The sequence below is a fragment of the Microcaecilia unicolor genome, chromosome 1 (genome assembly GCF_901765095.1).
Source record: "Microcaecilia unicolor chromosome 1, aMicUni1.1, whole genome shotgun sequence".
Classification (NCBI taxonomy): Eukaryota; Metazoa; Chordata; class Amphibia; order Gymnophiona; family Siphonopidae; genus Microcaecilia; species Microcaecilia unicolor.
In genome coordinates, this window is record NC_044031.1 from 685,730,828 (window position 1) to 685,754,773 (window position 23,946).

General features: G+C 44.8%; 1 protein-coding gene across 4 annotated transcripts in view; it reads right to left on the minus strand.

The window, feature by feature from the left end:
• The window catches only part of HYKK (hydroxylysine kinase), a 70,530-nt gene that overhangs the window by 1,239 nt on the left and 45,345 nt on the right, over nucleotides 1–23,946 (minus strand). For all 4 annotated transcript variants that reach the window (XM_030190384.1, XM_030190383.1, XM_030190385.1 and 1 more), the window contains exons 3-4: nucleotides 10,394–10,539; nucleotides 6,869–7,052 (exon numbers count right to left, since the gene is read on the minus strand). In XM_030190384.1, the coding sequence (XP_030046244.1) occupies nucleotides 6,869–7,052; nucleotides 10,394–10,539 (330 nt within the window). The remainder of the gene's footprint in view (nucleotides 1–6,868; nucleotides 7,053–10,393; nucleotides 10,540–23,946) is intronic.

A 23,946-nucleotide genomic window follows, 5' to 3' on the forward strand; every position in this document is an offset into this window, starting at 1 on the left:
TGCAGTAGTAATAGCAGCCATCTTCCCATTTTAACTAACTCCCTCCAACCTCATAAATTTCATCTATATGGGTACAGGTAAACATTTTACATGTATTCTTCATACGTATCAGTAGAACAGAACACCAAGGCTGCCCGGGGGGGGGGGGGGGGGGGGGGGGGGAGATTCCCTGGGCCTGGTCTCTAAGGAGGGCCCGGCACTGGCAATCAAAAGAGACTGCTCTGCCGGCCACAGGTCTTTCTTCCTGCCGCGTTCTGCCCATGCAGAAACAGGAAGTTACTTCACAGGAAGTGAGACGCGGCAAGAAGAAGGACCTGTGACCAGCAGAGCACTCTCTCTCGTTTGCTGCTGCGGTAGTGGCAGCAGGGCCCTTCAGATTGTTTGCCCCAGGCCCAGCTTTGTCTCTCAGTAGCCTTGTAGAACACTGTTTGATGAGGACCAGAGGTATTTTTTTCCAAGAAAGCAGATATACATATTCAATAAATATTGCATAGGAGGGACCAGGTGACATTTATGGACTAGGACATGGAAACTTTTCCAACACACCTCTATATCAAATTCAGTTCTTTATTACTTTATAGAAGAATGCCTAAAAAACAATTCTACGAGATAAGCTGGATAAAGGGATTAGTTGCTGACAGACTCAACAGACTCATTCATTATATTCAATGAAGAATACAATTTATTTTCTAACCTTCTATAATTTATGGTTTAAAGTAGCTCTGCTGAAGGAGAGGCAGGTACCAATTACGGGGTCCTTTTACTAAGGTGCGCTAAAAAATGGCCTGCGATAGTGTAGGCGCAGGTTTTGGGCGCGAACAGATCAATTTTTCAGCGCACCTGCAAAAAATGCCTTTTTTAAATTTTTGCCGAAATGGACATGTGGCAAAATAAAAATTGCTGCACGTCCATTTTGGGTCTTAGCGGCAAGGTCTTTCGCATTAACCATGCGGTAATTGCCTAAGAACGTCAAGTTGGAGTTACCGCCTGATTTTTGCCGTGCACCAGAAAATAAAATATATTTTTGGGCAAGCGTAAAAAATGAAATTACGGAACGGGCCACGCAGTAGCCAGGCGGTAACTCCAAATTGGCGCGCTTTGGGCATAAGTAGGTGCCTACGTGGCTTAGTAAAAGGGCCCCTAAGAAATCAAACCTTTGATTCCATCAGGACCTGCACCTTGCTCATGAGGCAGAGAATAAACTGCAGAAGAATTGTATTAGACAAAATTTGTATTGGTGCAGGGAGTGATACAAATCCTACAAAGAGCAGATACTCTTGGCCCAGAGATAATTATTTTTTCCTGTCAAATTGAGATTTGTGGTAACCATCAAAGACTCTTGAGCTCTCCAGCATGCCCTTCTTTGTTATAGACCCACTGCTTTACTGAATGCAGACATGAAAATATTTGCCAAACTATTAGCCAATAGGCTGGGGACCTTGCTCCCTAAACTGATATGGGCCGATCATAGTTTGTAAAAGGGCAATTATTAGGAGATAATGAGTATAAGGCCATTGAAATCATCAAATACCTTCAGAGATCCAAAATTAGAGCCATGGGTGTTGCACTGGATGCTGAAAAGGCCTTCAACTGGGTTGAATGACCTAAAGTTCTGCAGAAAGTTAGCTTGGATAGCAACTTTGAGAAGTGGGTGCAAGCAGGGATGTGCTGGCAAACTTTTAACGGGCTCTTTTTCCAGGCGTAATCAGCCCTGCAATTTAGGGGAGCCAGGGGGGTTGTACGGGCACACTGGTCATACCTTTGCCAGCAGGGATGCTGAGCCCCACCAGCCAATAAATGGACTGCCATCACACCCTGCTGCTTGTTTCTGGCTCTGAGCAGCAAGCTGGGACTTCTTGCTCATGCATGAGATGTCCCTGCCTGCTGCTCAGAGCTGGAAACAAGGAGCGGGGAGCAGCAGCAGTAGTCTACTTACTTGGCTAGCAGGGCTTAGCATCCCCACCAGCAAAGTAAAAGAGAATTCAGGAGGAGGCCGAGCCCACATTTTGGGAGCCAGTTGTTAAAGTTGCCATGGGGAGGTCTACTTTAACAACCTGCTCCCCAAATTCTTAAAACTTAATAAATGGCTCTTGCAAACCCACTGGGTGCAAGTCCTCTATCTTAAACCCAGTAGTAGTATCTTGATTAATGGGATCAAATTAGAGGAATTTGTCCTTCAGCGGGGAGTTAGGCAGGGCTGCTCTATGTCCCCCTTGCTCTTTGTGCTCGCTATAGAGCGAGCCGTACGTTCCAATAATGCAATACGTCCTATTCGGATGGGGGGGGGAGCATAAATCCTGTTGTACGCTGATGACACACCGATTTTTGTGGAGAACCCTAGAGATTCATTACTGTCCCTACCAGATGAACTAAGCAAGTTCTCAAGATGTTCAGGTTTCAAGATTAATGCTGAAAACACAGCACCCCTTCTGTTTAATCTCAGTAGTTCAGTTAGGAATCCCGTTTCCTTTTCATTTAACATTGTATGGGAGTTCATTATCTGGGAATTAGAATTACAGAGAAGGTAGATGACTTATATAAGAACAACTATCTGTCTCTATTGGAAGAGGTTAAAAAAAAGATTTAGAAGGTTGGGCTAACCTCACTTTATCCTGGTGGGGAAGGGTTGCAACACTTAAAATGATAGTCCTCCCTAAATTTCTGTTTTTATTTGCACAACAGCCCGTTGCTGTCCCTAAGAAAGTTTTTGTTCATTGGCACCGAATGATGGTCTCCTCCTTATGGAAGGGAAAGAGGGCCAAAATTAGTTGGCGTAGGTTGGCTGAGTCCAAGGTGCAAGGGGTGGGGGTAGGCCTTTCAGATATGAGGTGTTGTTATAAAGTAGTGGCGATTATGGCACTACAGGCTTTTCATGATTGAACAGAGAAGTCACACTGGGTGAGGACTGACAGATACTAAAGCCACATTCTATTTTCAAATCTCTAAAGTGGGAAGGGGCCCCACAGCCCTCAAGCAATTCAAGTGGAACAGCCATACATCTATTTCTTGACCCTTTAAAAACTGAAGGGCAGTAAACTAGAGTTGGGGTTAATGGGGTCCCGTCACCCTCTGAGTAAGCTGGCAGAGTTCAGCTCTGTGTCTACTTCTTATTTTTGTGGTCTGTTAATGAAGCTGCATGTGTTCGGGATAGTCTACTGCAGGGACATGTTTGAACATGGTACTATGCTATCCTTGGGGCAACTGCAGTAGCTGACAGACAGTAGCATACCCTTTTACCAATATTTTCAGATGCAGATATGGGATGCTACAGTTAATTTGCACAGGAAGGTGCTGCCATTGGAAATTGTTTTGTTCAAGGGTGGACTGCACACTAAGTTACTCTCTTGGGTGTATATAGCCTTGGGGAAGGTGAAAGGAAAAACTTATGGAGATCATATGTTGGCTTGGGAGAGATGGCTGGGTGGCCCTTGAGGGGAAGACTTTTAGAAGCAAACTCATAGTACTCCTCTGTGATACTATCAGTACAGACTGTGGTTGGGGATACTGCCAGCTTTGGCTGTGAGCATATATACGCAATATATGAGTGATATACAAAGGTATTTTGTATATTACTCCTAGATTGTATATTAACGAGAGCCTTGAATCAAATAGATTGAAAATTCTGCAGGAAGCAAAACACTCCTTGGAATCACTGTGGATTGAAATTCCATGTGCAAAGGGGAAAAGGATAGTGATAGGAGTGTACTACCGTCCGCCTGGCCAGGACGAACAGACGGATGCGGAAATGTTAAAGGAAATCAGGGACGCAAACAAACTGGGCAACACAATAATAATGGGGGATTTCAATTACCCGCATATAGACTGGGGTAATGTAACATCTGTACACGCAAGGGACATAAGATTTCTTGATGAAATCAAGGACAGCTTCATGGAACAGCTAGTTCAGGAGCCGACAAGAGAAGGAAAAATACTAGACTTAGTCCTTAGTGGTGCTCATGATCTAGTGCAGGGGGGTAACGATACGAGGGCCGCTTGATAACAGTGATCATAATATGATCGGTTTTGATATTGGCATTGAAGGAAGTGAAACTAGGAAATCAAGTACGCTAGCGTTTAACTATAGAAAAGGTGATTACGACAAAATGAGAAAAATGGTGAAAAAAAGACTGAAAGGAGCAGCTCGCAGAGTAAAAAACTTGCATCAGGCGTGGATGCTGTTTAAAAACACCATCCTGGAGGTTCAGGACAAATATATTCCACGTATTAGAAAAAAGGGAAAAAAGACTAAACGTCAGCCGGCGTGGCTAAACAGTAAGATAAAGGAAATCATTAGAGCCAAAAAACAATCCTTCAGAAAGTGGAGAAGAGAACCAACTGAAAGTAACAGGATAGATCATAAGGAATGCCAAGCCAAATGCAAAGCGGAGATAAGGAGGGCAAAAAAGGACTTTGAGAAGAAATTAGCGTTGGAAGCAAAATACATAGTAAAAACTTTTTTAGATACATTAAAAGCAGGAAACCGGCCAAAGAGTCGGTTGGGCCGCTGGACGAAAATGGTGTTAAAGGGGCGATCAAGGAGGACAAAGCCGTAGCGGAGAAATTAAATGAATTCTTTGCTTCGGTCTTCACCGAGGAGGATTTGGGGGGGACACCGGTGCCGGAAAGAATATTTGAAGCGGGGGAGTCAGAGAAACTAAACAAATTCTCTGTAACCTTGGAGGATGTAATGGGTCAGTTCAGCAAGCTGAAGAGTAGTAAATCACCGGGACCTGATGGTATTCATCCCAGAGTATTAATAGAACTAAAAAATGAACTTGCGGAGCTACTGTTAGAAATATGCAATCTGTCCCTAAAATCGAGTGTAATACCGGAAGACTGGAGGGTAGCCAATGTTACTCCGATTTTTAAGAAAGGTTCCAGAGGAGATCCGGGAAATTATAGACCGGTGAGTCTGACGTCGGTGCCGGGCAAGATGGTGGAGGCTATTATTAAGAATAAAATTGCAGAGCATATACAAAAACATGGACTGATGAGACAAAGTCAGCACGGATTTAGTGAAGGGAAGTCTTGCCTCACCAATCTAATGCATTTTTTTGAGGGGGTAAGCAAACATGTGGACAATGGGGAGCCGGTTGATATTGTATATCTGGATTTTCAGAAGGCGTTTGACAAAGTGCCGCACGAAAGACTCCTGAAGAAATTGCAGAGTCATGGAATCGGAGGTAGGGTATTATTATGGATTAAGAACTGGTTGAAAGATAGGAAGCAGAGAGTAGGATTGCGTGGCCAGTATTCTCAGTGGAGGAGGGTAGTTAGTGGGGTCCCGCAGGGGTCTGTGCTGGGTCCGTTGCTTTTTAATGTATTTATAAATGACCTAGAGATGGGAATAACTAGTGAGGTAATTAAATTCGCCGATGACACAAAATTATTCAGGGTCGTCAAGTCGCAGGAGGAATGTGAACGATTACAGGAGGACCTTGCGAGACTGGGAGAATGGGCGTGCAAGTGGCAGATGAAGTTCAATGTTGACAAGTGCAAAGTGATGCATGTGGGTAAGAGGAACCCGAATTATAGCTACGTCTTGCAAGGTTCCGCGTTAGGAGTTACGGATCAAGAAAGGGATCTGGGTGTCGTCGTCGATGATACGCTGAAACCTTCTGCTCAGTGTGCTGCTGCGGCTAGGAAAGCGAATAGAATGTTGGGTGTTATTAAGAAGGGTATGGAGTCCAGGTGTGCGGATGTTATAATGCCGTTGTATCGCTCCATGGTGCGACCGCACCTGGAGTATTGTGTTCAGTACTGGTCTCCGTATCTCAAAAAAGATATAGTAGAATTGGAAAAGGTACAGCGAAGGGCGACGAAAATGATAGTGGGGATGGGACGACTTTCCTATGAAGAGAGGCTGAGAAGGCTAGGGCTTTTCAGCTTGGAGAAGAGACGGCTGAGGGGAGATATGATAGAAGTGTATAAAATAATGAGTGGAATGGATCGGGTGGATGTGAAGCGACTGTTCACGCTATCCAAAAATACTAGGACTAGAGGGCATGAGTTGAAGCTACAGTGTGGTAAATTTAAAACGAATCGGAGAAAATTTTTCTTCACCCAACGTGTAATTAGACTCTGGAATTCATTGCCGGAGAACGTGGTACGGGCGGTTAGCTTGACGGAGTTTAAAAAGGGGTTAGATAGATTCCTAAAGGACAAGTCCATAGACCGCTATTAAATGGACTGGAAAAATTCCTCATTTTTAGGTATAACTTGTCTGGAATGTTTTTACGTTTGGGGAGCGTGCCAGGTGCCCTTGACCTGGATTGGCCACTGTCGGTGACAGGATGCTGGGCTAGATGGACCTTTGGTCTTTCCCAGTATGGCACTACTTATGTACTTATGTACTTATGTACTTATTGAGAGCACTTATGTCAATGGTTGTGAGGCCATATGTGGCCATGTCAATACCTGGAATACCTTTTGCTGGTTCAAACTTAAGTGGCCAGTGCTGAATATCAGCTTGGCCGATTAAGTTTCAAATGACCAAAAATAAACTGGATATTAAACGTGGGTCACCGGAAAAGACCAGGCATTGAATATCCAGGCTCAGCGTTGACCGCAGGAGTTAGCCGGGCTAACTCTCGCAATTTGAATATCAGGCCCTATATCTTTGTCAGATCAGTAAAAGGGATCAGTTTACTTCTAGACCAAAGCCACTATAACGAATCTGCATGTAGAGGAGTTGCTGCAAAACACAATTAATATAACTGAAATAAGTCAACCTGAAAAAATGAAATTGAAGAATCCTGTAGCTTTTACCTTAATTTAACATCGAATGTTAAAAAAAAAAACAAAAGTTTTCACTTCCTCTGTGCTCTTTTATGATTATGGTACTCATACTCAAATTATAAATACTTACTTTTTCTAAACTGACTTAATTTTGGTAGTATGTTATTTTTAAACTGCTGAATGACTTGATCCACTGTTTCTCGTATGCTCCCCTCACCCACTGCATAAACATATTGGCTTAGGAGGGGAACATTTTCTAAGTTCCAAATAAACTGCCCGCGCTCCAGCTTTTTTATTTCAGGATGATGAAATTTCTGCAGAGAAAAAGGACATTACAAATCGTACTGTTACTTCCCAGTGGGACACACTATATTGCTACTTCAATGAAGGGTCTCTTCAACACAAAACACAAGTATTGGTCACATTTGGCTCTGTTTGTAAACTTGAGCTTTGGTTCCTTTGCTTCATGGGGGCATACAGAGATAGTTTTATACAGCAGCTGCCATAAAATATTAGAAATAGAAAAACAACTCAGAGAGTACATGAAATAAAATCCAAGAACGCTGGGGGAAAACAGAACCAGCTTCAGAACTACATTGAGTCAGGCAGTAAAACATTTTAAGGGGAAAGGATTTGAGAAATGAGGTGTGTAGGCCAGAAGAGCATTTGTATGACACTGGGATGACAGAAACTGTTGATATGTTAGGATAGAGGAGGATGATGTATTAGTGTTGAGACTTCTTTGGAACTTTGAGGTGGCTTTGATTGCTTTTATTAGCTTGCAGGTGGTATATAAAATCTTTTAATAAATAAATAAAACAAACAAATAAATAAGTATCTAGGGCATGTTCTTGAAATACATGTGTAAATCAGAGGTTTGTGTCAGATGCCTGAGACAACAAAAGCCATTTTCTTGGCACAGGGTCAAAATCTCAACATTGTACATTCGGTAAGTTATGCCACTGAGACTGAGAAAGCACCAAATGCAACCAGGGGCGTAGCCAGACCTTACGGTGGGAGGGGGCCAGAGCCTAAGGTGGGGGGCACATTTTAGTCTGCCACCCTGCCGCCTCGCCCCCCCCCCCGGCTCGCCACACCCCACGGGGTTCCCCAACCCCTGCCAGCCGAAGCCTTTTTCAGCGCCATTTTCCGGCGCACCGCATTCACTACCCTGTGCATGCTCCTTTAAGTGAAACTGAGCATGCTGAGTTTCACTTAAAGGAATGTGCAGGACGTCAGGAGGAAGAAAGCACAGGGCACCGAACGCGGTGCGCTGGAGACCAACGTTAAAGAAGGCTTTGGCTGGCGGAGGTTGGGGACCCTCGCCAGCAAAGGTATTTGCTGCTGGGGGGGGGGGGGGTACAGTGGAGGGAGCAGCGAGGTGGTGGGGGAGAGGCAAGGAGACCGGCGCCGAACAAGGCTTTGGCTGGCGGGGGTTGGGTGCTCGGACAAAATCTGAAGGGAGGGGGCCAGGCCCTTATGGCCCCACCTAGCTATGCCACTGAATGCAACTGGGTAAGAAAAATTATGTGCCAGGTCTACAAGTGCCTTGAACAAATATGCCATAAAAGAATACAAATTATGTAATTTTCCGATAACCACTGTCTTTTTTATTTTTGGCCAAGTAAGCACTGGAGTGATAATATCCACATTTTGGCCAAAACAGTGCAGGATTATATCAAACACTGATAGATGTGAACTTCAGTCCATCTAAGGCCTCAGATTTCTTAAATAACATCCGTTTGAAAATCTGTATTTCTCTTCTCAGTTCCATGATAGTGATCACTGCTAAGGCTCATGTGATTTTATTTGACACTGTTTAAAAATATTTTTAAACAGATTTGTATACTATTTATAAACCTAACCCACCTCCCCACACACATTTTTAATATAGGTTAGTATTGAAAATCCCTTAAACTAAACAGGCACATTAAAATCTGTTTGAGAGTGGTACAGGTGTGTGTGTGTCTCTTTTTCTCTCCCTACATATATACAGTGGGGGAAATAAGTATTTGATCCCTTGCTGATTTTGTAAGTTTGCCCACTGACAAAGACATGAGCAGCCCATAATTGAAGGGTAGGTTATTGGTAACAGTGAGAGATAGCACATCACAAATTAAATCCGGAAAATCACATTGTGGAAAGTATATGAATTTATTTGCATTCTGCAGAGGGAAATAAGTATTTAATCCCTCTGGCAAACAAGACCTAATACTTGGTGGCAAAACCCTTGTTGGCAAGCACAGCGGTCAGACGTCTTCTGTAGTTGATGATGAGGTTTGCACACATGTCAGGAGGAATTTTGGTCCACTCCTCTTTGCAGATCATCTCTAAATCATTAAGAGTTCTGGGCTGTCGCTTGGCAACTCGCAGCTTCAGCTCCCTCCATAAGTTTTAAATGGGATTAAGGTCTGGTGACTGGCTAGGCCACTCCATGACCCTAATGTGCTTCTTCCTGAGCCACTCCTTTGTTGCCTTGGCTGTATGTTTTGGGTCATTGTCGTGCTGGAAGACCCAGCCACGACCCATTTTTAAGGCCCTAGCGGAGGGAAGGAGGTTGTCACTCAGAATTGTACGGTACATGGCCCCATCCATTCTCCCATTGATGCGGTGAAGTAGTCCTGTGCCCTTAGCAGAGAAACACCCCCAAAACATAACATTTCCACCTTCATGCTTGACAGTGGGGACGGTGTTCTTTGGGTCATAGGCAGCATTTCTCTTCCTCCAAACACGGCGAGTTGAGTTCATGCCAAAGAGCTCAATTTTGTCTCATCTGACCACAGCACCTTCTCCCAATCACTCTCGGCATCATCCAGGTGTTCACTGGCAAACTTCAGACGGGCCGTCACATGTGCCTTCCGGAGCAGGGGGACCTTGCGGGCACTGCAGGATTGCAATCCGTTATGTCGTAATGTGTTACCAATGGTTTTCGTGGTGACAGTGGTCCCAGCTGCCTTGAGATCATTGACAAGTTCCCCCCTTGTAGTTGTAGGCTGATTTCTAACCTTCCTCATGATCAAGGATACCCCACGAGGTGAGATTTTGCGTGGAGCCCCAGATCTTTGTCGATTGACAGTCATTTTGTACTTCTTCCATTTTCTTACTATGGCACCAACAGTTGTCTCCTTCTCGCCCAGCGTCTTACTGATGGTTTTGTAGCCCATTCCAGCCTTGTGCAGGTGTATGATCTTGTCCCTGACATCCTTAGACAGCTCCTTGCTCTTGGCCATTTTGTAGAGGTTAGAGTCTGACTGATTCACTGAGTCTGTGGACAGGTGTCTTTCATACAGGTGACCATTGCCGACAGCTGTCTGTCATGCAGGTAACGAGTTGATTTGGAGCATCTACCTGGTCTGTAGGGGCCAGATCTCTTACTGGTTGGTGGGGGATCAAATACTTATTTCCCTCTGCAGAATGCAAATAAATTCATATACTTTCCACAATGTGATTTTCCGGATTTAATTTGTGATGTGCTATCTCTCACTGTTACCAATAACCTACCCTTCAATTATGGGCTGCTCATGTCTTTGTCAGTGGGCAAACTTACAAAATCAGCAAGGGATCAAATACTTATTTCCCCCACTGTATCTACATAGAGAGAATGTGGGTTAAAATTGGGGCAACTTTATTATCTCATTATTCAAACAAATCATACCTCTTGAAGAGTTTTATCAAATTTTGCTGCTAGTTTTCCCACTTCGTATAGAATGTCAGGATCTGTAGTGATGTTTGCTATTGGTATTCCTGGTAGAAAAGTCAGTAGTCTCACCAAATACTGCTGTTCTACCCCAGAACCATAGTCTAGGAAAGAAGGAGACACTTTAAAAATTATGAGGATTCACACACCATTGGAGTAAATGCACAATATACTTGCTGATCATCATAAACAGAAGTGAAAAGGTATTTGTAAATTTGTAGATGCTACTTAAAATGTTATAACATTTGATAAACTATTTGTTCTTTAGACTTTGTTGTCTGTCCTTTATGGGGGAAGTTATCAAGGTGTGATACAAGGCAGGCTTTTATCGCACCTTGATGTACCATAGGAAACACCAACCTATGGTATCCCAGTACCTCTGGTTGCAGTCTCCTGTGGCAAATGAGTATCCCTACTTGTAAGCCACCTCAGAAGCAGCATTATTCCATGGGCCCAGGAGCTGTGGTCTAATGCTCCTGAGTCGTCTGTTAAAGAGGTTGGCACCTGTCAGCAATAGTGGTAGCCAGAGTGCCCCCCCCCCAGGCTGAAAGCTCCTCTTTGACTCCCCCCCCCCAATCAAGTACCCCCACTTATGGCACCCAAATCACCCTCCCAACCTGAAGGGCCTCCCTAGTAGCCAACCCCCATGGAAGTTGCCCTGCCCCTCAATCTGAAAATGCCACCAAGGCAATAACTCCTCTCTCCTGAATGATGGCCCCCCTCCCACAGGTCTCGTGGTATGTGCCGGAGCAATTCCCAACTGCCCCTGACCTCACCAGCAAGCGTCTTCACCCAAAATGGCACTGGTGGAAACATTACCCCTAATACTATGAGACCACCGTTAGGGGTCACTGGTACTATTTTGGGTGACAGTGCCTGTGACGGCACAAGCAAATGGGGCTCACTCTTGCCTATAGCATTATACACCAGGAATTTTTAATAAGGTAGGATGGGGGGCTAGGGGAGGGGTTACTGCCCTGGGGATGGTTCGGATTGGGGGAGGGGAACCCTCTAGCCACTACTATTGCCAATGAGCCACATGTTAGGGGCTAGTACCAATGCTCCTGGGTGGTAAAACATTTTACTAGCTACAATGCAGCTTGTAGTCTGCCCCTATATAGCCTTTCCTCCAAGGTACAAATATTTAGATCTTTAAGTTTGTCCTGATATATTTTATGACAAAGACTGTTAACCATATCATTAGCTGCCCTCTGGACAAACTATCCAGCTAATATTCTTTTCAAGGTGCAGCCTCCAAAATTACACACAGTACTCAAAATGAGACACTATCACTTCCTCCCCCTCTACACCCAATAAGTTACAGGTTATTCCATATTTAAGAACACCAACTCTTCTTTCAAGCAGAAATTCAGCACGTTTTATGGCCCTGTACAAGCTGTGTACTTTTTGTATTTTTTGTTCCCTGCAGAGGCACACAGCTGATTATTTAATATACTGTACTACCTTTCCAACATGTTGCTTTCATGAGTTGTAATAAGGATTGCTAGCTCAATCCACTCTTTTCTGTTTTTGCTGTAGGGGTCATTAAACGTTGATTGTGAACTGTGTCACCCTTTATAACCTTTACTTCAGCAGCAGAAAAGAACATTTATTCAACGGAGATACATAATCAGCATATAAATTTCCTCTAACCGTCCAACATGGCCATGTTTCACACTCTCAAGGGCTGTGTCAGGGGCTTAACATGAAACCAGTAGGAACAGTCCAGTGTTTTCCCTGTCTGGTTAGTGTTGTATAGCACAAAGAATAAGGCTCAAAAGTAGTCAGCTGTCTTTCCCAAGCAGCTGCAGCCTGACACAGGCTTGAGAGCACAAAACATGGCCACGTTGGGCGGTTAGAGGAATGTTATATACTGATTTTATGTATCTGCGTTGAATACATTTTGTTTTATTTTACCAAGTGGGTCTGCTTTTCTTTTCTGCTGTTTTGGATCTTGCCGACAGCTTGCCTGTGTGCTTTTTGTACCATTTACTATAATGGGATTCAATGTTACTGACTTAGAATTATTTCACAAATTTCTTTGTTCACTTCATTGCAAAACTCTACAGGTAAAAACCAAGCCCCAAATAAATTAATATGAGCCCCTAGAGAGCTTCTTTCTACTCTTTCAACTAAGTAGAATTTATTGGGAAATGTTGCAAGAACAGTAAACATGTCCTTGAAAAGCAAGGCTGCACCAACTTTCTACCAAGAAATAAATCAAAAGATGGGCCCTTTTTTTATAAAATAAGACACTAATCCATGATGACATTATAAACACTTAGTTTTGCTTTTTTCTTTCCTCTTCTTTTCATCTCTCCACCCTCTCATTCTTTATTTTATGAACAAATATAAGAAACTTGGTAACAGAGAACAAATGACACACTATGACTCTTCTGTGCACAGCCACACCTTGAAACAAGATACCCTAAACACAGAATCACCCTCCTATCCTAACAGAAGAAATGCCATACCAGGATGGACCAACAGTTCATTGAGCCCAGCATGCTATTACCAACAGCACCTGGCAGAGCCTAATGGGGCGATCCATTCCCTGTTTCTTCCAAAAACAATAGTGAAAATGTACAAGTCTATTTGGATAATAATTGTTAACAAACCTGTCCTCAGAAACTTGGTTCAAACTTGTTTTAAAGCTAGCTAGGTACTATGTATAGGCAGGGCTGTCACAAGGGGTAAGCAAGCAGGTAAACTGAACTGGGCACCATGTGAGTGCAAAAGGGAAAGGGGGTGCCCCAAAGCAATCCTTTCCCTGGGTAGGTCTGTTGCAGGAATTGAGATAGGAATTTGTGATGCTTCAGGAGTCAGACAGCACACACCAGTATGAGAGAGTAATCTTCTTTATTTGCCAGCAAACAAAGCAGGACATCAGTTCTAGCTCTCTTCTCTCTCTCTCAGCTCTCTGTGTCTTTCTCTCAGCTCTCTGTGTCTTTCTCTCAGCTCTCTGTCTCAGCTCTCTTCTTATGCTGTCTTCTCCTTCTTCTGTCTGTTCCTTCTGTCCTTCTCTTTCTTCTGAGCTCCTTCCTTTCTTCTGACGTAAACTGCTTCTGCTCCTACTTAAATAGGGTCCTAAGCCCTCCTCCTAGCCTAGCCCCCTTTACTCCCAATTGGTTAAGACATTGATTGGCTACCTTGCCTCAACCAATCAGCTCCATACAAATATCAGTTACATAGGTTCCAGACATCCTAAACTGACCTGTGACCTGGGGCCCCTTACACCAGACATTTGGTCTCCAGAACTCTTACATTTCTCATTATGATTGATGTCTCATCTATAGCTTAAACTGGATTCCCTTAGAGACCAAGAGATATTACATTTATTATTCTCATATTCCTAGTACTAACTGCTAACTAAACTCTGGCATTCATTAAAGAGGTCAAAAGTCAATCTTACTTAATAGCATACATATCAGGTTATTACTTCCAAGACCATTTCTGCATTTTACCTATAATTAATCAAGGAGAAGAGAGCTGACTAATTCTGACCTTTTTCACCTATCAGCTCCCTTCACAAAACTAGCTAAGACCACAGAAAACTCAAAACACATGTTGGGCTCTTCACAGCAGACAAAGAGTAATACAGAATTTAACAGACATCCTACACAGAATTATTAATTTACACAGAATACAACATATTCTAAAATAAGCATTCTTATAAGACATATCTAAACATCAGGAATATCTAGAATTATTTAGAATCTAACTATTTCCTTCTAAGCAGTATTCAATTTAATCCTAAACAAACTGCCTGCTTGCCGGCTCATTCCTTTGTTCATTCATAATAGTTTACAGCTGTGCCAGCATTTAGCAATCCATCCCTCACAAGGGTCTTTCTGACCTTTCTGACCCAGCCCGGCAAGACTTTCAAATAATATGAACCATCTGGCATTCCTTTGCTCTGCTTGCAAGGTAAAAAGCTGATTTTGAAATAGGAATTCAAACACCACTTTTAAACCCCAGATTTTAACAGTTAATATCACTTCTTATATATATAATTTCTTTGTCCACTGCCTCATTCCCCCCTTTGAGACTAAAATCAGCTTATGCAGAGATAAGTCTCACAACTCAAACTCTGGAGATTATAGTGATCCTAACTAGGAATAGACTTGTGAATCACCATTACCCTACTTGTTAAGGTCCGACGGCATACTGCCGAAGCACATGAGGCCAGAAAACAAAACAAAAACCCTGCTAAAACTAAAACTATTAGGGAAATGAACAAGGGACGTATCCAGGAGGTCAATGACCACCACCAGGAGGTAAGGTCTAATCCTCCTCGGTAATCCTCCACATTAAGGCTGGCCAACTGTAGGACTTTATCCATAGCATGCCTAACTACATGCGTCCTATTTATGACAATGGTACAGCACTCTGAAGAATTTAGCACTGTGCAGAGGCCACCCTGGGCTGCAAAGAGATAATCAAGGCCCATACGGTTATATCTAGAAACTATACTTAATTCATTAATTTGATCCTGCAGTGCATTGACTACCACGTTCAGCTCATGAACTAAAACATGGAGTAGGGACTGAAGTCTCCGAGTAGCCATACCTAGTTCAGTAATACCCGCTACCGGGCCTCCAATTGGAATCCAGGCCGTGGCAGAAAGGGCTACAAGTCTCTTTTTAGTCAGAGGATAAGTAGAATTGATATACTGGAGGGCTAATTCAATCGTCTCATCCTCTGTGGCAACGGAGGAGGGTAAGGACAAAGCCTCTCGCTTAGAGCGGTGCGGGGATAGTGGCTTAAGAGGAATAACTTTAGGAAAATAATTCAAGGTTACCAATACACAAAAATCATATGTAGGGGGAAGAATCATGTGGAGGACATTATCACAGAGCCAGTAATGACCAAGGAGAGGGTGAGGAAAGTTCCCAATAAATGTTGGCTCAGGCTGGACAGGGTACTTAGGGTGCCCATAATGCGAGCCCCTATCCCAGGGGGAACGAAGACGAAATGGAGACTTTGCACACCATAGGCGCCAATCCCCAATTGTGACAGGCTGCTCATTTGTTATTAACTCTTCATACCCCGGGGACTTATGAAAGTAGAAAATAAGCTTGGACACTATAGTCTTCTCAGTGGTACGCTTAGGAGCCAGATAATCACCTGGGTCATAATCTACAGGTATGGTAGCAGGGCACATAGGAGTACCTGGAGAAACTACCCACACAGATTCTCCTTTTTCTGGGAGAACATTAGTATAGTTACAGGGAATGGGAAGAACAGTTGAGATGCTTCTTGTTAAACAAAACACTCCAGAGGCTGGATAGGGAGACGTAAAAACTGGCCTTAGAGAAGATTCAGAGGGGGAAGTAGCATTATAAAAGGACCACCAAGTATAATCCTGGCTCCAAGGACCTGAACTCGAAAAGTAGGGAGGTATAAGAGCTGGGAGTTGCACAGGGACAGGTACAGCTGGGACATCTGTGGTATAAGGAGAAAATCGGGAACACACAATACAAGGGGAAGTAATCTTTGCCTGGCTAATTAGTTCCTGGACAGAGTGTAACCAAAGGTTAGAGCGAGTTGGGGTATTAGGAACAAGGAGGCAAGGAGTAGAAAACAACAAAAGCATCCAAACTACTAACATTTTCTTTCTTCCTAATCTAAAACAAATACAGCAAACTAATTAAGCAATAATATTTCAACAGTCTGTGCTAATCACAGATTACTCTCATATAGTGTTCTCAGTCTTTGAGTTCTTATACCAGTTGGGATAAACCCTCAACTGATAAGGATCAAGCTTTCAAATTCCAAGAAAGCCAGAATCAGGCAAGAAAGAGTCTCAGTATGAAGCCGAAGTTCAGCCGCTCCTGCAGTATGCAGTTGACCCTTCTTTTCAGCTAGTAGATTCTTTGGTTCGGGTCAAGCGCAACTTCAATGGCTCCGCTGGATCTCTTTCTGCTCTCCACTGTTTAGGCTCCGTCTGATCCGTGCTGGGCTCAGTCTGATCAGCAGACTTAATTCGAGACCAATGGACCCATGGAGTTATCCCTGCGACCTTCACAGCTGTAGGGGTAGAAAGCAAAACAGTAAAAGGTCCTTTCCATCGGGGCCCCAAAGGCTGGAGCTTCCAGTCTTTCACCCAAACTCTATCCCCTGGCAGGAAGGAATGTACCTGAGCCTGGAAGGGGACAGGGTTTATTTCTCTCACATAAGACTGAAGCTCAGAAATTATCTTACCCAGGAGGGCTACCTGCTCCTGCACCTGGGCAGACCCTAAAATCCCTATGTCTCCCTTAATTCCCTGTAAAATGGCTGGGGGCTTCCCATACACAATTTCAAAGGGAGAGAGGGCTGTTCCTTTAGTTGGGGTGCATCGGAGGCGGAAGAGGGCTAGTGGCAATGCCTGTGGCCATTTCAATTGGGTTTCCTGACAAATCTTTGCTAGGCTATTTTTCAAGGTTCTGTTTGCTCGCTCAACCTGCCCTGAACTCTGGGGACGATAGGCACAATGCAATTTCCAGGTAATGCGCAATGCGCGGGACAGGGCCTGAAGTGTAGCTTCAACAAAGGCGGGACCATTATCTGAACCTATGGCAAGGGGCAGTCCATACCTGGGGATGACATCCCTAAGGAGAGCTCGAGCTACTTCTGTGGCTTTCTCAGTGACTGTAGGATATGCTTCCACCCACCCAGAAAAGGTACAGACCATGACCAAGAGATATCGGAACCTACCGCTCCTGGGCATTTCTGTGAAGTCTATAACTAGGGACTCAAAGGGTGTTAGTCCTCTAGACTGAACTCCTGGTGGAATACGGGGTCCCTGACGAGCATTATTCTGGGCACAGAGAGTACATCGGGCAGAGGCAGTGGCAACCAGACTATCCAATCCTTCCAGCACCACTACTCGACTGAGTAGACGGGCTAGTGCTGTTTTCCCTAAGTGTGATAAGTCATGAGCTTGAGACACTACAGGCCAAGCTAGGTGGCGTGGCACCAGAACTCTGGTATCAGGGAGATGTAACCAGCCATCAGGTCTCCTTACTGCACCTTCTTCTTGAGCCCATTTCTCTTCCATTTGGGTATACATAGGTGTCCATTCTTGCAGTCGGATTTGGAACAGGGGGGTCACAGTACTTGCTGGGGGTCCTCGAGCAGCTTCCTTGGCCACCCGATCAGCATGGCGGTTCCCTCGGGCCACTGGAGTATCTATTCTTTGGTGTCCCCTACAGTGAATGACAGCTACCTTCTTAGGGGCCCACACAGCCTCTAGCAGCTGAAGTATTTCAGGTCCATACTTAACAGGTTGGCCTGCAGCATTTATGAGTCCCTTTTCCTTATACAAAGCTCCATGAGCATGTAGAGTTGTGAAGGCATATTTGGAATCAGTATAAATGTTAGTCACCAGTCCTGCTGCTAGCTCCAGAGCTCGTATGAGGGCCACAAGTTCTGCTTTCTGGGCTGAAGTTCCTTGGGGCAGGGCTCTTGCTTCTATCACCTTGTCCTCTGTCACCACAGCATAGCCTGCCAGTCGCTTGGAGTTCTCCACATAACTGCTTCCATCTGTGAAATAAATTACATCTGGGTCCCTCCAAGGCACATCTTTAAGATCTGGTCGACTGGAGTACACTTCATCCATGGTTTGGATACAGTCATGATCCGGTGGTCCCTCAGATGCTGGCAAAAGAGTAGCAGGATTGAATGTAGCCACTGTTTCCAGGTGTATCCGTGGATTCTCACACAAACTGGCTTGGTACTTAACCATACGGTTATTTGTAAACCAGTGGTTGCCCTTATACTCCATGAGGGTAAGAACTGCGTGGGGGACTTTAACAACCAGTTCTTGCCCCAAGGTCAACTTATCAGCTTCCTGGACCAGTAAGGCTGTTGCTGCAATGGCCCTCATGCAGGCTGGCCATCCTTTAGCCACTCCATCCAGCTGTTTAGATAGGTATGCAACAGGCCTCTGCCAGGATCCCATCATCTGGGTCAGCACACCCAGAGCAACCCCCTGTCGCTCATGGACATACAATGAGAAAGGTTTCTCCACATCAGGAAGGCCTAACGCAGGGGCTTGGAGTAGGGCTTTCTTTATGGCAATGAAGGATTGTTGAGCAGTAGGTCCCCATTCAAATGGTTCCTTTTCACCCCCCTTTGTGGCTTGGTATAGGGGTTTCGCCATCAATGCAAAATTTGGAATCCAAATTCTGCAGAATCCAGCTGCTCCCAGAAATTCCCTAACTTCTCTTCTGGACTTGGGTTGGGGAATTGCAGCTACCGCTTGCTTCCTACTAGCATCCAGTCTCCTACTTCCCTGGGAAATACAGAAGCCCAGATACTTCACTTCTGACTGACAGAGTTGGGCCTTTGAGCGTGAGACCTTATAGCCTGCATCCAAGAGTAGCTCCAACAATTCTCTAGTAGCCTCAAAACACTCTTCCTGGGTCACTGCTGCAATCAGGAGGTCATCTACATACTGGAGTAAAACTCGCCTGGAAGGCTCAGATTTAAAAGTCTTAAGGTCTTGTCCTAGGGCTGTCCCAAAAATAGTGGGGGAATTCTTGAACCCCTGTGGCAGGCGGGTCCATGTATACTGAAGCTTCCTTCCTGTTACTGGGTTTTCCCACTGAAAGGCAAAAAGCAATTGACTGGCGGGGGCCACCCGAATACAAAAGAAGGCATCTTTTAGGTCTAGTGTCGTGAAATGGGTAGCTCCAGAAGGTATCAATCCTAGCAGGACATATGGATTAGGCACTACAGGGTGTAATGAGATAGTGGATTTGTTGACCACTCGTAAGTCTTGGACTGGCCGGTAGTCCTCAGTCCCTGGCTTCTGAACTGGCAATAGTGGCGTATTCCATGAAGACTGGCAAGGACGAATAATTCCATGGGATAACAGACGATTCAAATGTGCTTGAATCCCTTCCAGAGCCTTTCTGGGAATTGGGTATTGGCGAAGATGGATTGGCCGGGCACTTGGAAGTAAATCTACATGGACAGGAGGAATATTTCGGGCCAACCCTGGGGGATTATCTTCTGCCCATACCCCACTGACCTGAAAGCTGTCTGCCAGGGGTAGGTCAACTTGGCCATGCGACTGATGCAGCCGCCATTCTTCTTCAAGAGGGCAGCAGAAACTCAATATACCCTTAGGGCTGGATGCTGGGGGCCGAAAGGAGACTGAAGTCTGGCCATCAGAGTCAAAGGAAATTTGGGCCCTAAGCTTGGACAGCAGGTCTCGGCCTAACAAAGGGATTGGACAGTCTGGCATATACAGGAATTCATGAGTGACTATGTGTGAGCCTAATTGGCATCTACGGGTTGTCAGAAAGGGCCTCCGGTTCTGCACCCCCGTGGCTCCCACCACTCGGACAGTTTTTCCAGACACAGGCGCTAATCGCTCCGTCACAACAGAATGTTCAGCTCCGGTATCAATCATGAATGGAATTGAGCGGCTCCCTATAGTTAGCTTGACCATAGGTTCCTGGGAGCCCAGTTTGTAGGAACCCGGTCTGTCCTATTCGTCCCATTCTGCCATCTCGGCTATCCCGATGATGTCAGATTCAGGAGGCTCATATCTTCCCTCTCGAACTCGGCCTCGGCTTCCTCGATCTCCTGGTCCCCTTCTCAGTCCCTGGCGCCTCTGGGGGCATTCATCTTTCCAGTGCCCTCTTTCCTTACAATAAGCACACTGATCCCTCTCCAATCTTGGTCTGGGATTCTCCCCCCTTGGCCGGGATTGATTGAAGGAATCTCGGGGCCTGGCTGGTGGTCCGGGGTCCCACTTTGGCTTCCCATTAGCTAGAGGTCGACCTCGATTAAGGGTGGAATTAGTAATGGCTGCCGCTAAAAGGTCGGCCTTCTTCTGCATCTTCCGGTCAGCCTCTCGGCGCACCTCCTGATCTCTATTAATGAAAACCTTAGTTGCGATCTCAATTAGCTGGGTGGTATTCATCCCTGCGAATCCCTCCTGACGCTGCAACTTCTTCCGGATATCTGGCATACTCTGGGCCACCAATGCGCTATTCACCATTCTCTGGTTTTCTTGGGCTTCAGGGTCAAATGGGGTGTATGTTCTGTAGGCTTCAATTAGTCGCTCTAGAAAGGCCCCAGGGGATTCAGTTGCTCCTTGGAGAATTTCAGAGACCTTTGCCAGATTAATGGGCCTCTTTATGCCTTTCCTCATACCTTCCAGTAAGTCCCGGCAATAGCCAGACAACAGTTCATAGTGCTGCCCATCATTTGGATCCCAATCTGGAGCTGCGCGAGGAAACCGAGCTCTAACCCATCCCTCTGGGTCCTGTATCCCCCCGGGGACACGCTCTCGCGTGATGGCCTCAGCATTTTGCAAAATCTTCCGCCTCTCCTCAGTTGTGAAGAGGGTCAGGAGAAGTTGTTGACAATCAGTCCAGGTTGGGTTATGGGTGGCCATAATGCTAGTCACTAGGTCCACCACTGCCTGAGGCTTTTCAGTATAAGAGGGGTAATGCGTCTTCCAATTCAGGAGATCGGTGGTTGTGAAGGGTACATACTGATAGGCCTGTGCCTGTATAACCTGACCCTGATTATTAGGATCCGGTCGAGTGGTAGTTACCTGACGAAGTGGCAGAACTCTCGAGGAGGTGGGAATGGAACCTGAGGTAGAGCTAGGAGCTACCCTCCTATCATGCTCAAAGGTAATTGCAGCGGGTCTAACCCATTCAGTGGAGGTAGGTTGAAATCCTGAGGGATGGGGAGGGGTACTCATAGACTGAGAGGTGGTCACAGGTGAGTCAGTCCATTGAAAGGGATGCCGGGCCCCTAATGAGTGGGTAGGGGTATTAGAAGGAGAGGCTGGGCTGTCGGGAGTTGAGGAGTCAGGGAGTGGAACCCAAAGCGGGTCTTCAGAGGTTAACAGGAGAGGATTTGGCACAGAAGGGTAGAGGCCAGGTGAAAAGTCCAACCTAGGGTGTGGCAGGTTTGGCACAGGAGGGGAAGAACTATCCGGAGAAGCCTGTGCTGGAGAGGCTTGGGCTGGGCGGCGTGGATCTCTGGGGGTAGCACGGAACCCCAACAATGGGCCATAAGGTGGTGGCTCAAGGTCTGAGGGGTCATCAGAGAGTATGGGTTTCTCAGACAGGGTAGGGGCGGAAGCCACCGATTGGGTGGTAGGCTTCCTGGGGCTCTTTCCCTCTTCTAGTTTAGATTTTCTAATCTTTCTTTGAACACGGCCTAACATGAATTTTACTGGGGATCCCATATAAGTTTTCAACCACGAGGGAGGGTCAGTCACAAGGCTGTCCCAGGAATCTATATAAGGGAGTTGTTCAGAATATTCTGGTTCTCCTACAACTATACTGTAGACCTTCCGGATTACTTCAATATCTAAGCTGCCACTAGGGGGCCACCCCACTCCCATAGATGGCCACTCAACTTCACACAAGGTTCTTAAAGTACCTGAGCTTAAAGTCTGTCCATAATCATTAATTAAAAAGCCTTTTTTAAAATTTCTAAGCATACAATCTAGGGGGGTAACAATTTGTCTAGACGATTTCCCACCCATAATGCTTACAGTTACAACACACAAAAAGGGAGGGAATTTTTTTTTTTTTTGAAAGTGCAGTAAGGGGTCCGCACTCTCGAAACACTAGGTAGACAGACAGCAATCGCTTCCTTCCGTTGCTGACCAATTGAACTCGCGTTAATTGGAAATGCAGCTATAAGAAGTCCGCACTCAGTTAATCATTCACGCATCACACATTCCATACAGAAAATCCCACCCAACAATTTCAAATTTCTCAGATACAGATAAGCTCAAGCGTTTTCGCTTCTAGTCCCCGCGACTAGAAGGTACTAGGGCCTTCGCTGAGAATTGATCAGATTCTCCTTCCCTCCTTCTTGAGGGGCTGGTTTACAACTTCCTAGCTAGGATTACAATACAGAATACAGAATACAAAATACATACCCGGCGAATGTTCTCCAGTCAGTTGGGTGCTGGGATTAATGCAGGATTTATCCCACCGCTGCCACCAAGAATTGTTGCAGGAATTGAGATAGGAATTTGTGATGCTTCAGGAGTCAGACAGCACACACCAGTATGAGAGAGTAATCTTCTTTATTTGCCAGCAAACAAAGCAGGACATCAGTTCTAGCTCTCTTCTCTCTCTCTCAGCTCTCTGTGTCTTTCTCTCAGCTCTCTGTGTCTTTCTCTCAGCTCTCTGTCTCAGCTCTCTTCTTATGCTGTCTTCTCCTTCTTCTGTCTGTTCCTTCTGTCCTTCTCTTTCTTCTGAGCTCCTTCCTTTCTTCTGACGTAAACTGCTTCTGCTCCTACTTAAATAGGGTCCTAAGCCCTCCTCCTAGCCTAGCCCCCTTTACTCCCAATTGGTTAAGACATTGATTGGCTACCTTGCCTCAACCAATCAGCTCCATACAAATATCAGTTACATAGGTTCCAGACATCCTAAACTGACCTGTGACCTGGGGCCCCTTACACCAGACATTTGGTCTCCAGAACTCTTACATTTCTCATTATGATTGATGTCTCATCTATAGCTTAAACTGGATTCCCTTAGAGACCAAGAGATATTATTACATTTATTATTCTCATATTCCTAGTACTAACTGCTAACTAAACTCTGGCATTCATTAAAGAGGTCAAAAGTCAATCTTACTTAATAGCATACATATCAGGTTATTACTTCCAAGACCATTTCTGCATTTTACCTATAATTAATCAAGGAGAAGAGAGCTGACTAATTCTGACCTTTTTCACCTATCAGCTCCCTTCACAAAACTAGCTAAGACCACAGAAAACTCAAAACACATGTTGGGCTCTTCACAGCAGACAAAGAGTAATACAGAATTTAACAGACATCCTACACAGAATTATTAATTTACACAGAATACAACATATTCTAAAATAAGCATTCTTATAAGACATATCTAAACATCAGGAATATCTAGAATTATTTAGAATCTAACTATTTCCTTCTAAGCAGTATTCAATTTAATCCTAAACAAACTGCCTGCTTGCCGGCTCATTCCTTTGTTCATTCATAATAGTTTACAGCTGTGCCAGCATTTAGCAATCCATCCCTCACAAGGGTCTTTCTGACCTTTCTGACCCAGCCCGGCAAGACTTTCAAATAATATGAACCATCTGGCATTCCTTTGCTCTGCTTGCAAGGTAAAAAGCTGATTTTGAAATAGGAATTCAAACACCACTTTTAAACCCCAGATTTTAACAGTTAATATCACTTCTTATATATATAATTTCTTTGTCCACTGCCTCAGGTCTAGGCTTTCTCTTATGGCTACTAAAGCCAGACCATAATTCAGTTTCGGATTCAGTTCTGGGGCCGAAATCGACTCAAAAAGCTGTTTACGGCAAGTTTCTGTTTCTGCAAAAAATGCTTGAATGTTTTCACTTATATACACTGTCAGCTAGGACATTTGCTTATTTCCGATCTGACGAAGAAGGGCAACCTTCGAAAGCTAATCAAGAAATGTATTAAGTTATGTCCAATAAAAAAGGTATCATCTTATTTTCTTTTCCATGTTTTATTTTG